Here is a 14,291-nt window from a genome sequence, read left to right as displayed (position 1 = left end):
CCTGCTGTGGAGGAAGGGGAAAGGGTTTTTTTCAGGACTGTACTTCCTGTTCATTGCTTTGGGTTTTGGTTCCAGGAATTTTACCCTCAATTTTCAGAAGATTACTAAAACTGAAGCAGTCCCTGAATGCATCATTCTAAAGATCCCATTCCAATAAAATCATCAGATGAGGACTTTCCATGAAAGGATGAGGGGCTGGCATCTGAAAATGCCTGCTCTGTTAGAAAATAGTACAGTTGCTCTTGTATTTTCCTATGATATCAGGGAGGAAATGTGATAATCTTTTAATTATTTTGCAGTAGGGATTATTGCAGCAAGAATAATGTACATACAATAATCAGAATGAACGATAAACTATGAACAGGAAGTAAGGATAGATGTGTCTTTGTTGTAAAGCTTTGTGGGAGTAAATTGTATGATAATCATCACCTTGACTTTTCCTTGTAAAATGCTTCTACACTTGGAGAGAACGTATATTTGCTAGTGGAGCAAATCAAAGCAAGTATGATGTGGACAGATTGCTCAAGGGCATCTTAAATCTGGCATTACTCAGATTGCTACAACAGGAATCATTTACCATACACAAAACCCCAAGTGAACACAAATACACCTGCAACACTGCATGCAACAATCATCCATAGACAATATGTCTCTCTTTTAGTCTGTGTACCCCCCCCCCCCCCCCATACACACACACACACTGACCTTGACCTCACCCCCTTCCTTCCAAAGGAAGGTTTTTTTTCTTTTAAAATTACTTTTTCCCCCTTCCACTGTTGCTTATGTGGAACTGTTGGGTTTTTATCCATAATAGTGCCCAGATATGACTGTGTTGTACTTTACAAATAAAGCTGAATTTAATTGAGCAATGAGTTGTGTTCATACATATTATAATAATAATTTAAATGAAAGGACATAATGTGAAACAAGGATAACATTTACATTAAATGCTTAATAATTACATAAAATATGATGCACTTTATTGTTTTTATAAAAAAGAAAGCGGTGCTTTGAAACTGATACATTGTTGCCAACTCCTTAGACAGGAAGTTCTAAATTACATCATCTATTTTGCATATATTCTTATTTGCATATCTAGGTCAAATTAGATGATGATGTCATTTAAAAGAATACATTGTTGCCAACACCTCAGGGAAGTTCTAAATGATGTCATCCTACAGAAAGAAGGAACTGCATTGGTGCAAAGTGCATCACAATGACATTACAGAGATACAGCCATAGAAAGAGCCCTGATCATTTAAAGGCAGCTTTTAAATGGAAGTACAACATTTTGAAATCAAATGTGATTGTCTTGTCACATAGCAACATTTAAATAATTTGGATTAATATAGCATCTCCTGTTTGTAATTTATTCTGTCATGTGTCCATTCATTTCATTAATCATATTTTCAGTTTTATAATGAATAACTGAACATGCATCTTAAAGTTCCATTAATAGGGGATCCAAATCCTTTGACATATTTAAACACTTTTTTAAGCAATGCAATAGTTACATTAGCTAGCAATTAGTTACTTTTAAAATATTATAACTCAGCTACTTTTTGTAAGTAGCAAGTGCAACAACATGTGATAAGCTGCACACTTGCAGACAAGACGTCCACAATGAATGGTCTGAAGAAGACCTGCTGAATGGAAGGTAAAACAACTCAAACCTAGTTTCTTCAATATATTAGAAACAACAAAGTGACTATAACTATGAACGTTTTAAAAGTAACTTGTCCAACACTACCTAGAGTACTATGACCACTTTCCCTAATATTATGGAATCCTCCAGAGGTGTGAAGGTGTATTTATGTATCTGGCACAAAGATGTTAGTCTTAGATCCTCCAAGGTTTTGAAGTTGAAACTGAGGTGGGGCTCTCTATTTACACTTCCATTCACAGCAGAATATTAAAAGCATATGTAAGGATTCTGTTAATAACCATAAAGTAAAGCATTAAACCGCTGATAAATGGTTTTCCTTGAATGTGAGCAAAGTTTTTGCCAACTACTGCATCATACAAACAAATCCACAAATCCTATCCTCAAATTCATAAATTATCACTTCATTACTTTTTTTTTGTATGAAGACATACATTGCTATATTTTCAAGAATTTACTAATCTATTTTTCAAACAAATACCAGCATTCAGACTCCTACATAAGCTTTTGCACTTTTTAGCTGAAACACAATCCGAGTTAGTGAAGTGCTGAAAAATGTCACATTGTGGTAAACAGGCATAAACTGTCAGAAAAAAAAAAGAAAGAAATGACAGTAGACAGGGTTTGGAAAAAGAAAACGTTTCTCTCTCTAGGTTTGACTCAGCCTGTAGCAGGCCAGTGTTTCCAGACTGTTGTGCATGGTGACAGGCTGGATGTGTGGTGGGTGGTGGTAGAATTAAATCTGCAGAAGCTGTTACGAGTCATAAAGTGGCACACCCAGACTCATAACACGAGGTCAGATCAGCTTAATAGTCTTGTGCTGGTAGCCTCAGCATTCAGATGACCTAAGGAGCTGAGTCATGAACCCAACTAATCTCTCTGGAGGCTGAGAGAGGACAGTTAATCTTTAGTTGTTCAGGGTCTGCTTCAGTCACTTGAGTTTCACTCATGGGAAAATGTGGATGCTTGTCATGTGTGACGTGGACTGATCATATGCTGAAATTCTTATATTTTATTTGATTACTGTTTAGAACAGACTGTTCTACTGAGGAGCTGTCCCCGAGTCCGTGTTAGAAATGCTGCACCAGTTGACCTTTATGTCAGTCTGTGCTCGACAGGAATGCACAACGGCTAATGCCATAACTTCACCTACATTAAATGTGTAGTGAAGTAGTCAAATGCAAAGAACGGCTTTACAGATATGGAGTTTAAAAAAGAGCTTACTCTCTGAAAGCACAACATTTAAGCAAGGCAGCCAGTAATGAGTATTTAAGTAAAAAACCTACACCAAGTGTAGATGTGAAGCAGGAATTCACCCCAAAGGTTTGAAAAGTAATCTAGTAATCTAAATTGTGGGCAGTTTCCATTCCCAGTGTTCTTGTTTGTTTTCAGAAGAACAATACAAACAATGTCAGTCACTGTGGTTGTGTAAAACTTGTTTTCTCTTGACTCAGCAGTGGTGAATCACGAGTTTATTGGACCAAAAAGAAAAAAAGCATTTGAGCTGTGTCTAAGTTTGTCCAGCAGATGACACCAAACTACTCATAAAGAAAGACTGTGCTGCAGCTAAAACTCTCATCCACCAAAAGAAACACTATAGTACTGTCTGATGACAGTGGAAAGTAATGAAGATAATAGTTTTCAGTGCTGTAGATCCAGCTGTTAGGTAATGTGAAAGTCAATCATCATTGTTGACACCATTTTTGAAACAGCTATATAGTTGTTGCTTAACATAAAACCACATATTAAAGCTAAATACTAATTTGAAATTACCTACTAGAGTTTAATCAAATATCAGATATTAATTTCTGGTCCAAGTTTTGTGGTAGTATACATTAGTCAAATGCATTTGATGGTTTGTCTCACTGTTATAAACTGCCACATAAACATTATTAATGGATTATCCTACATTGACATGTAATTTATGAAAATTCTCAATATCAATATCAACGGTTTGTAACACGCTTGAAAAGATTTTCAAGCATTGTCATTTAGTTCTGCAGTCAAAAAATACAAATAAAAAAATAAAAAAATTCTGACATTTTCTTTGAAAAAAACTTTCATTTTAATAATCAACCCCTCTGGTTTAAAAAAAGAAATGTAAAAACATCTGATAGTATGAAATATCTGAAAATGTTTTTCTTGATATTTATGAATACTGATAAAACAATTTAAAAAATGCTGAAAATGGATATAAATAAATCCTAACATATGAATACATAGGATTCGTTAAAATAAATCATGTGATGCTGAAAACTTGAATGCTTTGACACACACACACACACACACACACACACACACACACACACACACACACACACACACACACACACACACACACACACACACTTATCCACTAATCTGCATTGCTGTACATACCCACAGAGTACAGTTCCATCTCTTCACTGGCTTCCCAGTGTATCCTCTTTCCTCCAAATCTAAATGTGTGTTCTCCCCTGGGCCTTGTTGTCATTGTTTCCTGATATCATTGTGTGCCGGTTGCCATTGTTGCTCTTGGTGAAAGGAAAATGTAAAGATGTGCATAAATCATTGTGATTTCACTCTGTCACAGTAATCCTGGCTCTGCTGTGTTTAACCTCGGTGTTCTCCACAAAAGGAAAACAACAATTCCTACAACAAGCCATTGTTTAAGCAGCGTGTGCCATTGTGCCACTTTAAATTCAGATTGCGTTCTCATCAAAAGCATTTACAAAAAAACACATAACATTGTATTTTTCCTCAAATTTATTAAAGTTACTTTCTTCTCTGCTTTCTGCTCACAGATCAAATGTAGTTTTGAATGTGAGTTGTCTGCGTTGGCCCTGTGACGGGCTGTTACTGGGCCGTACCTGAGCTTTCACCTTTAGTCTACTGGGATCAACTCCAGCCCGCCGGCAGCCCTGAAAAAAAAAAAAGGAGTCATGGGTTTGCATTCATTGATTCCATTTGATATCGAGCATCACTTCTCTTCACATACCTGACTGCAAGAAAAAGAAAATGCCGTACATAAGACACACAGTAACACACTAGTCCCATAAGAGATAATAGTAAAGTTAATATCAGTGATGCAAGGAATGTTTAAACGCTTTGGGATAACTGAAACGCATGTGCTCAGCTTTTATATTCTTCAGAGTTGAAAAGTTCCTAAAACCTCTATTTTAGTTCCCCAAATGTTTTAAATAAAAAAAAAAAAAACAAGACATCCATATATTCATATTTATTTCATGAAAAAACTTTCATCCATTTGTCCATCTTCGCTGCCACTTTGCCCAACTCATAGTCAAGGAGTCATTCCCAGCTGATATTGGGACAATCCACCACAGGGCAAATGCAGAATACGACACATTTTACTCATGTGCATATCTTTGCTCTGAGGGAGGAAATTAGAGTGTGCAAAGAAAACAGCCAGGGAGAACATGCAAACATCATACAGTAAGAAGAACAAACCCAAATAAGAGACAGGGGATCATCTTGCTAAGATGAAATAGAGCTAAAGGTCACTTCACTGTGCAGCCCATTCAGAAATACTTTATTTTTAAGGAGCCTCTTCGTATTTACCATGGTAGTGGTAGTTTAGATGTATGGCGGTGTTACTTTACTAGTTCCTCAAGCTCACTTGTTCGAGTTATTGATCCTTATCTTGCTACTGCTGTTGTGAAGCAGGATAACGTTTTCAGTTGTCATGCTGATATCAGCTTTACATCTTTTCTTCAAAGAAACAAATAATTCAAGTGATAATGAGACAAAATAGCAACAAAAAGTTGAGATAGACTATCAGTATGTAGACTGCAGCAATTAAGCTTCAATTTACAGGCTATGAATAAACATCCCAGTCTGCCAACTGCAGAAAGAGACAGCAGCTCTACAGAGCTACAAGCAATTAGAGTCAGAGTCTTATGTGATTAGGTATGAAATACTTGAAAACCTCTCACATTCTCTCTCACACACTGTCATCCTTTTTATTGGATCAACATTACTTTGCATTTTCCCCATATTGGTATTGGGTTTAATAAAACCTCAAGGAGACAAGCTCACAGAAATCATGCTGAGCAATTCTGAAACACATTCAGAGTGGGTATGTTCATATAAGAAATCAGCCACAAGCACGTTAAAGTGAAATGCAATGGCATCCCTGTCATGCGCTAACTGCAGCACCGATAAACCCCCAGCACCCCTGTACTCCAGACAACCTTACATAATGAAGCGCCGATGTGATCAAAGTGCAGACAAATGGGCTTCTAAGGTCCTTAGGAACAGTTGTCCTTGAAGGTAAAATCAGGCGGGACTGACGAGACCTTAAAAGAGTGACGCATCTGAGGATAATGTGACAAAAGTCCTCTCTCACCGTGAGCACTTTCGCAAAGGCGCTGACGCTCCTTTCATTCTACACGTCTGACAGAACAATGGGTGGTCTCAGTTGAGCAGCGGCGACCGTGGCCTGCAGCGATGTACCTGCAATGGAGCTCCACGAAGACAATGGAGGAGACGTTTAACAAGCCGGGCACATCCACAAAGGTCCCCTCTATGTTGGCTCAGCATCTCATAGCTTGTGGCAAACGTGATCAACTTACAGCCATTCAAGGTGTTTCGTTCTCAAGACTTGTGTTCACAATTTAAGATGGGGAATGTCCACACATCTTTCAAGTATACCTTCGTCTCGTGTGCTTTTTCCACGATTTTTCAGTTGCTGTTTCATCTTTGCAGTTGCATGGATTTCTTGGAAGAGACTTTACTCAAAAATAACTGCAAAAAACGCTGCAAGTTTTCACAAACACACCTTAAATATATACATATTTAAATGTGCAATGCATTAAAGTTAAAGCTTTTTTTGCATCTGCACATCAAGTTGTAACAGCTAATGACTGCATCTTTTATCCTGATGATATTTTCTGACGGAAATAAAAAGCTGAAACAACAGTTGCATTTAACCTGAGGGATCTGTGTCACATCCCACTGACACATTAATCTGCTGACACTAAGCCCTGCCAGGAGCTGCTTCTGCCTCAACGAGAAGTCACGCTACAAAAAGAACAGAAAACCGTGTGTGTGTGTGTGTGTGTGTGTGTGTGTGTGTGTGTGTGTGTGTGTGTGTGTGTGTGAGTGTAGGTTCTATAGGTTCTATAATTAGTCGATGGGAGGGCTTTAGAGTAGAGTCATATCGGTTTAAGGTGTCTGAATCCTATATAAGCCATATTGCTTGACTTCTTCCATGTCAAACACCTGCTCAGGTACAAAGCAAGGTAAGATCCTCCTGTGGTTCTCATATGTTCTCATATGCATGCCTATTTAAAATGCATTTGTTTGTTTCTCAAAAGTAACAAATTGGTTATCAGTTACTGAATCAGTTACACGTTCTCATTGTGCAAGATGCAGTTTGCTTAATTTGATTTTGCTGGGAAGAAAACAGACAAATCACTGTTTGTATCCTGTTTGGATCATCAATAATCTTGCATAAAAGTTGCATTTGTCAAAACTCAGTGCATTAAATTTGCTTTGTAACCTTCCACCCATCATCGATACAGTGTATTCCTACTGGAAGAGCCTCCTCCAGACAACATGAATCTGCCTCTCTGTCTCCCTCTACTGGCCATGCTTCTGCAGCCTGCTTGGTGTCTCTACAACTGCTCCTCTCTTTATGAGAGGACTCCAGGTATGTGAACCAGGCCTGTTTGTGCAGAACCGGTGGACGTGTCTGTGCGTGACATCTGCTGATGGTACGCTTGTACGCATGCATGCACACAGAATTGTTGTTGAATTATAATCAGTTTGGGGAAAAAGTGATGAATCATTTGTAATTTTACATGCTTGAAATCTGTATACATGAAAATAAACTGTCACGTAAGGTGGTATTATACTTTTATTTTTTAAATTAATGAGAGAAGTTAATAAGCAAGAACCTTGACATAATGGCTTCATTTTAGTTCACAGTAATGTGGTTCATTTTTAATGTGGTTCAACATGACTGACTGTTTTAAATAGTAACTTAAACAGTTGTGTCTACACAGATTAACTCCAAATGCTTTCAAAGTTTTGTTTTTATTTTAATTATGATGAATATTTATTAAAGCTAAAAGATACAACATACGTTCCAAAATAAAATATTTTTTAGATTGAGATTTTTTTAAATTAATTTCACTCTAATTAGAAGAACAAAATGATAATTAATTAATAATTATTCCTTCTTACAGATAATAAATTAGAAATATATGGAGGTCTATTTTGAATGCCTTCAATTTTTTTCTAATGTACGTGTAAAAACTTTAAAATTTATAGTGATTATATAGACATAAAAACTTTGATTCTTACTACGCAGCTATAGTTCAATTAAACTTTAATAATTTGTATATTTCTGTACAAATTCTACACAGTTGTTAAATTGTGATGATTGCTGAAGTTTTCTTGTCTGATCAGACAACTCAGACCTGACAGTTGACTGTGGCACCAACGTGATCACCCTGGAGATAAACCTGTGCACGGCTCAGTGGGCGGGTTTCAACACCACAGAACTTGCACTGAACGGGAACCACAACAGCTCGGACTGCCAGGGCTCGGTGGACACCAGCGTGGACCCTCCGGTCATTCGCTACCAACTTCCTGTCAACCACAGTGTGGACAACCCCTGTCGTCAGTCTCTGCAGGTCAGAATGGGTCTGTCAGAGGACATTAGGGCAGAAGTCCACATCAAACTCCAGTTTGATGAATATAAAACATAGCGTAAAGTCATGCATTTGTCACTAATTCTTTCTCAGATCGTGGACGAGGCCCCTGACCCCTCAGGCCCTTTTGGCATCTTCTCAACTATCCAGTCGGTCATCATCACGGGATTCATTGACACACCCTCATCCTCCCAAGGCGTGATCAGTTACTCCACAGACCTCTATTATCGCTTCTCCTGCCGCTATCCGCTGGAGTACCTGCTCAACAACACGCAGATCGTTGCGTGAGTAATACGGGACTTGCACTTCCTGAGAGATTTAGTATTTCTGATCACTTCTACTGTAAAACTGAAATTTCTTTCTTTGTTCTTAACTGCTTTTGCAGGTCCTCAGTCTCAGTAGCCACAAGTGATAACAATGGGACCTTCATCAATTCGTTAAAAATGAGCGTTTTTAATGTGAGTACATATTGACATTTAACTCTTTTTGACACTCTTACATGTGTTTTTTTTTTTGTCTCAACTCATTTTACTGTTCTCACTCACAGGACTCTGACTTCATTTACCCGCTGGTCGTCCCTTCAGTAGGACTTGAGCTCAGAACCATGATCTATGTGGAGGTTCAGGCTGTTAATCTCACAGGAAAGTAAGTGAATCTCTGTGTTAACCTGAATGCAGTTGATCCTCACAGTCAACTTTTAGATAATTAAACAGGTATTGAAATAAAAATGGCTGTTTTGTTATTTTTGGCGAGCACTAACACATCTTGATTTCAGTTTCCATGTGCTGCTGGATTACTGCTTCGCTACTCCGTCCCCTTACAACATGACACAGAGTGAGAAGCACAACTTCTTCACAGGGTGAGAATCCAAGGACTGTATCCTGTTAAAGTCACATGTAATGAGTGATGATGCCAGCTGCAATATAGCAAGGATGTCCCCAATCGACCCTTTCTTCCAGTGCAGCCATAAATGCTGAATCTTTTTAGTCCTCAACAGATTCCCATTCCCACAGACACAAATTCATCAGATCACTGTCATGTTATTTTGAAAACATAGGCTGACTGTTCATGTCATCCTCCAGGTGTTCAGTAGACGGAAAGACTACGATGACGATGAATGGGGCATCGAATAAAGCTCGTTTCTACTTTGAAGCCTTCCGCTTCGTTCAGCATCGGGATCAGGAGAAGTCCAGCATCTACCTGCACTGCATACTGAGACTCTGTGAGCCCAGCAAGTGTGAAGAGCTGCTGGCTGTAAGTAGAGGACATCAACAACTCATACACCTAATTTTGAGACCTTTTAGTGCAAAGTTTTGATTGATAGAGTCATGTGCAGATTTTATAATACCTGCTGGCAGTAAAGAGGAGAAAGGAGATTAAATTAAAGATTGGGAAACACCTGCTGCAAAGGTCAAGGATAACATTGTGTGCCTTGAGAACTCATTCATCCTGCCACTCTGTGAAAAACCCTTGATGCAGACTGAACTTGTCGGTTTCGTCTCTTTTTCAGACTTGTTCTTCCAGGAGAAAGAGATCTCTGGTTCCTTTCGGACAAGAAAGTGAAGAGTCAGCCGCCCTTTCAATCGGACCGCTTTACATCTCCGAACGAGGTTTGAAATCAAATATAAATGATTGCACCTGTTTGCTGTGACTTCAGAACAACACCACGGTTAACCTTTTCACTGATTATGTTGTTCTATTTCTTCTTTTTAAAGACAGGCCCGATGCAGCTGCTTACAGTGAGTACAGTCGAGTTACACTCATGTTAACATCCCTGATCATCCAAACGTTAAACCCCTCCTCCACTCGTCTCTCTGTACCTGTCAGGTAACAGCATGCCACCAGAGGAGGAGGAGGAGGAGGATAAGTGGACTGGCCTGGTGGTGGGGGTGGTGTTCGGATCTGCTGCTGCTGCCCTGCTTGTTCTGGGCTCCTGGTTTGTTCTGAAGAAGGTTTACTGGGCTGGAGGTTTATCCCGTCTGCTTGACTGACAGTCCGCTGACACACATGGACTGTGAGAGTTTGTGACGAAGCTGATGATGTTCGACTTTTCATTGATGACTAGATGCTGCCAGGTAACCATGCCTACCAAATACCTTGATAATTTATGTAACTTTGTTTACGTCACTCTGTAGTCATTGATTATTTACGAGGAAGCAATCCTGAACTGAGATAAAGAGAGGAGCAAAGCAGTTTCATTATTTTATGAAGTATACATTTGCTTTGATGCAGCCTGTGATCCTGCTTAATAAATGTTTTTGTACAATGTTATAAATGTTGTGTACATAATGTCAATTGTAAGGCTTGAAGCACTGTTATGCCTACAGTGTTTTCTAAACTAGAGTATCTATTGTGAATAGACAACTATTCGAAGAACTTGTATATTGGTTTTGAACTCTGTGCCCAATATGCCACAATAAAAATAAAACGGCAACAACATAAACGTACAGTGTAAAGAATTGTTTTACTCTGCAAACACAGCATCTTTGTACACGGTACAGTAAATACAAGCAGACTCACTCACATACAGAATGAAACAAATATGTCAATCAAATGTATAAATATTTACAAGCTACTTACTGTGCAGGTGCAATGGCAAACAACAAGTCAGAATCATGGACACCCATAGATCAAATTAAGCGCTTCAGCGGGCTTTTTTTTTTTTTCTTTTTAAAGTACAAGGCTTTGTCACTGCACTGAGTGAAAAATGTCCTGGATCAGAGCAGAGAGTTTCACAGAGAAATCCTCCTGCAAGGAGCCACTCTGCTGTGCGGATGAGGAGTATGAGTGAAGCAGGCTGGATTCCGTTTGGCCGTCGGCTCCGTCGCTGAGTCCCATTAGCAGACTCTCCAGCCGAGCCTGGAGCGCTTCGCTCTGCAGGGAAGCGTTCTGGCAAAACTGCTCCACGCTGCCTCTGAGCTCAGCCCTGGGAGGCTGCGATGAGTGAAGCAGAGCGGCCAGCTGTGCTTTAAGAGCGCGCACTCTGCTCTGTCCCTCCTCTCTCAGTAAACCCACCTCTTGTCCCAACCTGGAGCCGGTCTCCTCGCAGACCTTCAGCTTGGCAGACTCCTGGTCTGGACTACTGATCTCTCTCAGATAATCGATCACACCATTCGCTTTGGTGTGGAAGTCGTTGATGAGGCCGGCCAGCTTCGTGCTGCTGTGCTCCAGTGTTCGGCCCAGCAACTGGAAAGTCTCCTCATACAGAGCCGGGGTGGCCTCTGCCTGAGCCTCAGCCGTCTCCAGGCCCTGCAGGTAGAGACTGAGCTGGCTGCACAGGTCCTGGGTGTTGCTGCTGACGGAGCTCTGGAGCTGCTGGGTCAGGGGGGTCAGGCGCTCCCTCATGCTGGCCAGGGTGTAGCTGGGGTGGTCTGCCGACGGGGACAGCCTCTCCCGCAGTTCGGCCAACTCTTGGCGGAGACGGACGCGCAGCCGCTCAGACTCCATGGTGAGTTTGCGCTGCATCTCCTCAGTCAGAGGGTTTTTGTCGTCACTTTCTTGGATGTAAAGGCCATCGCTGTCTATCTTGCTCTTGTAAACTTTTCTGCAGGAAAAAAGGACACAGTGTATGAAATCACTGACACTCCATACAAGTTTCAGTTTTTTAGCAGTGCATCTATAATCTGCTTACTCAATATCTTTCGTCGGGTCAGTCTTGTCGTCTGCATCGTTGCCCTTTGAGTCCATCCAGGATATCTCCTTGGTGTCACTGTGTAGCGGGTACGCTGCAAAACAGGAAAGCAAATATTTAAAAAGCGGGAAAAACACAAGGAACCCATTGTGAAACACAGAAAGAGAGAAAAAAAAAAGAAAACTACCTGAAGTTGTCAGGAATGACAGGGTGAAGATCAAAATTTTAAAATGCATTTTTATCTTTCTGTGGGGAGACACATGACAGAAACAAGTGAGAATTCAACCCTGGAACAAACACGTCCGAACAGTTTACTGCAGTGTTAGCTCTTTCATCATGCGCTCTTTCCTCAGAACAGCGGGAAGAGAATCATTATGTGAGAGAGCAGTTGGCCTTTACCTGAGGATCAGGGGTCTGTAGAGCGGCTCCTCATCTCATCTGACTTATAAAGGTCCTTGTTATCAGACTGGCTGCCCAAACTCTGCCTGTGTCAATAGTCAACACGTGGAGGGTCACAGTGATGACGGAACACAACAGAACACAACATGTACACACACACACACACACACACACACACACACACACACACACACACACACACACACATACCGTGCACTGTTGAACCTTTAGAGGAAGGTATCCTGCAGCATTGATTAAGGAAACAATGTCATCTTGATAAATGAGTAGAGAGACCTAAAAGGAGAAAATAAAGTTATATGATAATGTTATAAGAATGCAGTGACAGCATCATGCGACAGTGCATCTAATATCATTCATAACTGACAGGGTAATCATTTTGTCAGTTTTACATGCTGAACATACAAACTGAAGGATTTCATGAATTTGTGAATTATGTAAAATTTTGAAAAAAAGGTCAATCTTTAAATATTGACATTCTGCATTTCTGACTTCCTGACTTTTAAGTTAAAAGTTTAAAGTGCAGCAAATATTGTAATGCATGATGTAAATGCATCAGTGCTTTAGCTAAGAATATAATACAATATATAAGCAGCATTGTTTAATCATTGACTTTTTCTGAGTCCCATTGAAGTAAAGTGCTTAACTGGCCAACAAATGTTCATACTCGTAATTCAGGGAGACAAAAAGAAAAAAAAGATCAGGAAATGTTAAAATACTCTAATATTCAATTTCTTTCGCTTTCATGCTTAACTGAAGGAAATCAATAAAACATTTTAGTTTATGTGCAATGAATCCAAGCACTGGAAGTTTCACAACTGAAATTCAAAAACAGGGAGAAAAATAAATTCCACATTGTGTTTGTGAATGCGTATTTACGTCAAACAGGTACTTAAACAATCTCTTTGTACTGTCATTTTGAAAAACGGTTGGACAGACTCCAAAAAGTTCAACAAGTTCAAGTTTGAATGACCACATTCAGATAAGAAATTTGGCTGGATTTGTTGCGTTTTACGTCAAAGACCCTGTTTTGGTCGCAAGCCAAAATGTACAAATATTTACATTCATGGCGGTTGTCAAACCCACGGAACGGGTCATGTTTTGTTCACTGTCATTCACGATTTGAAGGAGGTTTTCAACCTCTCTGTGTTTTATGTCTCTCACAGAGAGCTGAAACTGCCATAGGTTGTTTTTGATGCTTGTTTACACATCCGTGTTTGTCCCGGTCACTAGTACAGAACTGCAGAAAACAGCTCTAGTAAACACTCCTGATTACACTAAACTCTTTACTCTTTTTTTTTTCTTCTCAAAAACAGATGACAGGAAGTAGATGCCCAGCAATTGTTCTTTTTTTTTGGACAAAACAAGACTTTTCTTTTGAAATTCCCATTTTGCATCACTAGTGGTAAATTTCTCACCCCAATTATTGTTCTTTTTAGCACAAATGAATGAATGAAGAGGGCTTTTTCCACCGGTGACATGCATATGTGGGTGAAAGGTGAATTCTTTTTACTTAGATAAGGTAGGAGCTGTCATCAGAGGCTCATAGTCCATGGTTACTATGATGAAATATGTAGGTTATTCCATTTATCCAAAGTCCAACATTTACTCCAATACAATAACAGTCGGGATGAGTAACACTTTGATAACTACCTGAAAACGGTGCTGCTGGCTGCTGTCTGACAGAGATGACGTGACTGTTGAACTATTGTGTATTACTGTGATTTGGAAGCTCAAAGGGAGGCTTGTTACATATACAACACAGCCTGACATGAACACACACACATTTTTTTTGTAGTTCTTGAAAATATGTTGCACAACTCATTATGTAAGTTCTGTAATGGAAGTCCATAATTTTTTTCCCCCTCAAAATATCAGCAAAAGCTGTTTAATTTGGAGCAAAGGGTAACAGTCAAAACAGCCA

General features: G+C 39.6%; 2 protein-coding genes across 2 annotated transcripts; one reads left to right on the top strand and one right to left on the bottom strand.

The window, feature by feature from the left end:
* Nucleotides 1–7,219: 7,219 nt before the first annotated feature.
* Nucleotides 7,220–10,310, top strand: LOC115400718 (zona pellucida-like domain-containing protein 1). Its single transcript, XM_030108730.1, has 10 exons — nucleotides 7,220–7,313; nucleotides 8,075–8,301; nucleotides 8,413–8,603; nucleotides 8,705–8,777; nucleotides 8,867–8,964; nucleotides 9,095–9,178; nucleotides 9,402–9,573; nucleotides 9,830–9,929; nucleotides 10,035–10,058; nucleotides 10,147–10,310. Exons 1-10 carry the CDS (start codon nucleotides 7,220–7,222, stop codon nucleotides 10,308–10,310), a joined length of 1,227 nt encoding a protein of 408 aa, XP_029964590.1.
* A 688-nt stretch (nucleotides 10,311–10,998) lies between these two features.
* On the bottom strand, nucleotides 10,999–12,186 carry LOC115401202 (uncharacterized). The gene is made up of 3 exons (XM_030109421.1): nucleotides 12,138–12,186; nucleotides 11,951–12,044; nucleotides 10,999–11,863 (listed from the first exon to the last, which is right to left on the bottom strand). Exons 1-3 carry the CDS (start codon nucleotides 12,184–12,186, stop codon nucleotides 11,008–11,010), a joined length of 999 nt encoding a protein of 332 aa, XP_029965281.1. The 3' UTR covers nucleotides 10,999–11,007.
* Nucleotides 12,187–14,291: the final 2,105 nt, after the last annotated feature.

Source organism: Salarias fasciatus, chromosome 14, assembly GCF_902148845.1.
Source record: "Salarias fasciatus chromosome 14, fSalaFa1.1, whole genome shotgun sequence".
In the NCBI taxonomy this organism is placed as follows: Eukaryota; Metazoa; Chordata; class Actinopteri; order Blenniiformes; family Blenniidae; genus Salarias; species Salarias fasciatus.
The sequence above is the reverse complement of the archived record's forward strand: the minus strand, read 5'-3'. Positions and strand labels throughout refer to the sequence as shown.

Excerpts from the sequence above, each read along its gene's own strand:
- LOC115400718 (XM_030108730.1), top strand. The coding sequence starts at position 7,220 with ATGAATCTGCCTCTCTGTCTCCCTCTACTGGCCATGCTTCTGCAGCCT. Across the intron at positions 9,574-9,829 it reads AGTGTGAAGAGCTGCTGGCT|ACTTGTTCTTCCAGGAGAAA; the intron begins GTAAGTAGAGGA and ends TCTCTTTTTCAG. Across the intron at positions 9,930-10,034 it reads GCTTTACATCTCCGAACGAG|ACAGGCCCGATGCAGCTGCT; the intron begins GTTTGAAATCAA and ends TTCTTTTTAAAG.
- LOC115401202 (XM_030109421.1), bottom strand. The coding sequence starts at position 12,186 with ATGCATTTTAAAATTTTGATCTTCACCCTGTCATTCCTGACAACTTCA. Across the intron at positions 12,045-12,137 it reads GTCATTCCTGACAACTTCAG|CGTACCCGCTACACAGTGAC; the intron begins GTAGTTTTCTTT and ends CCTGTTTTGCAG. Across the intron at positions 11,864-11,950 it reads GACCCGACGAAAGATATTGA|AAAAGTTTACAAGAGCAAGA; the intron begins GTAAGCAGATTA and ends TTTTTCCTGCAG.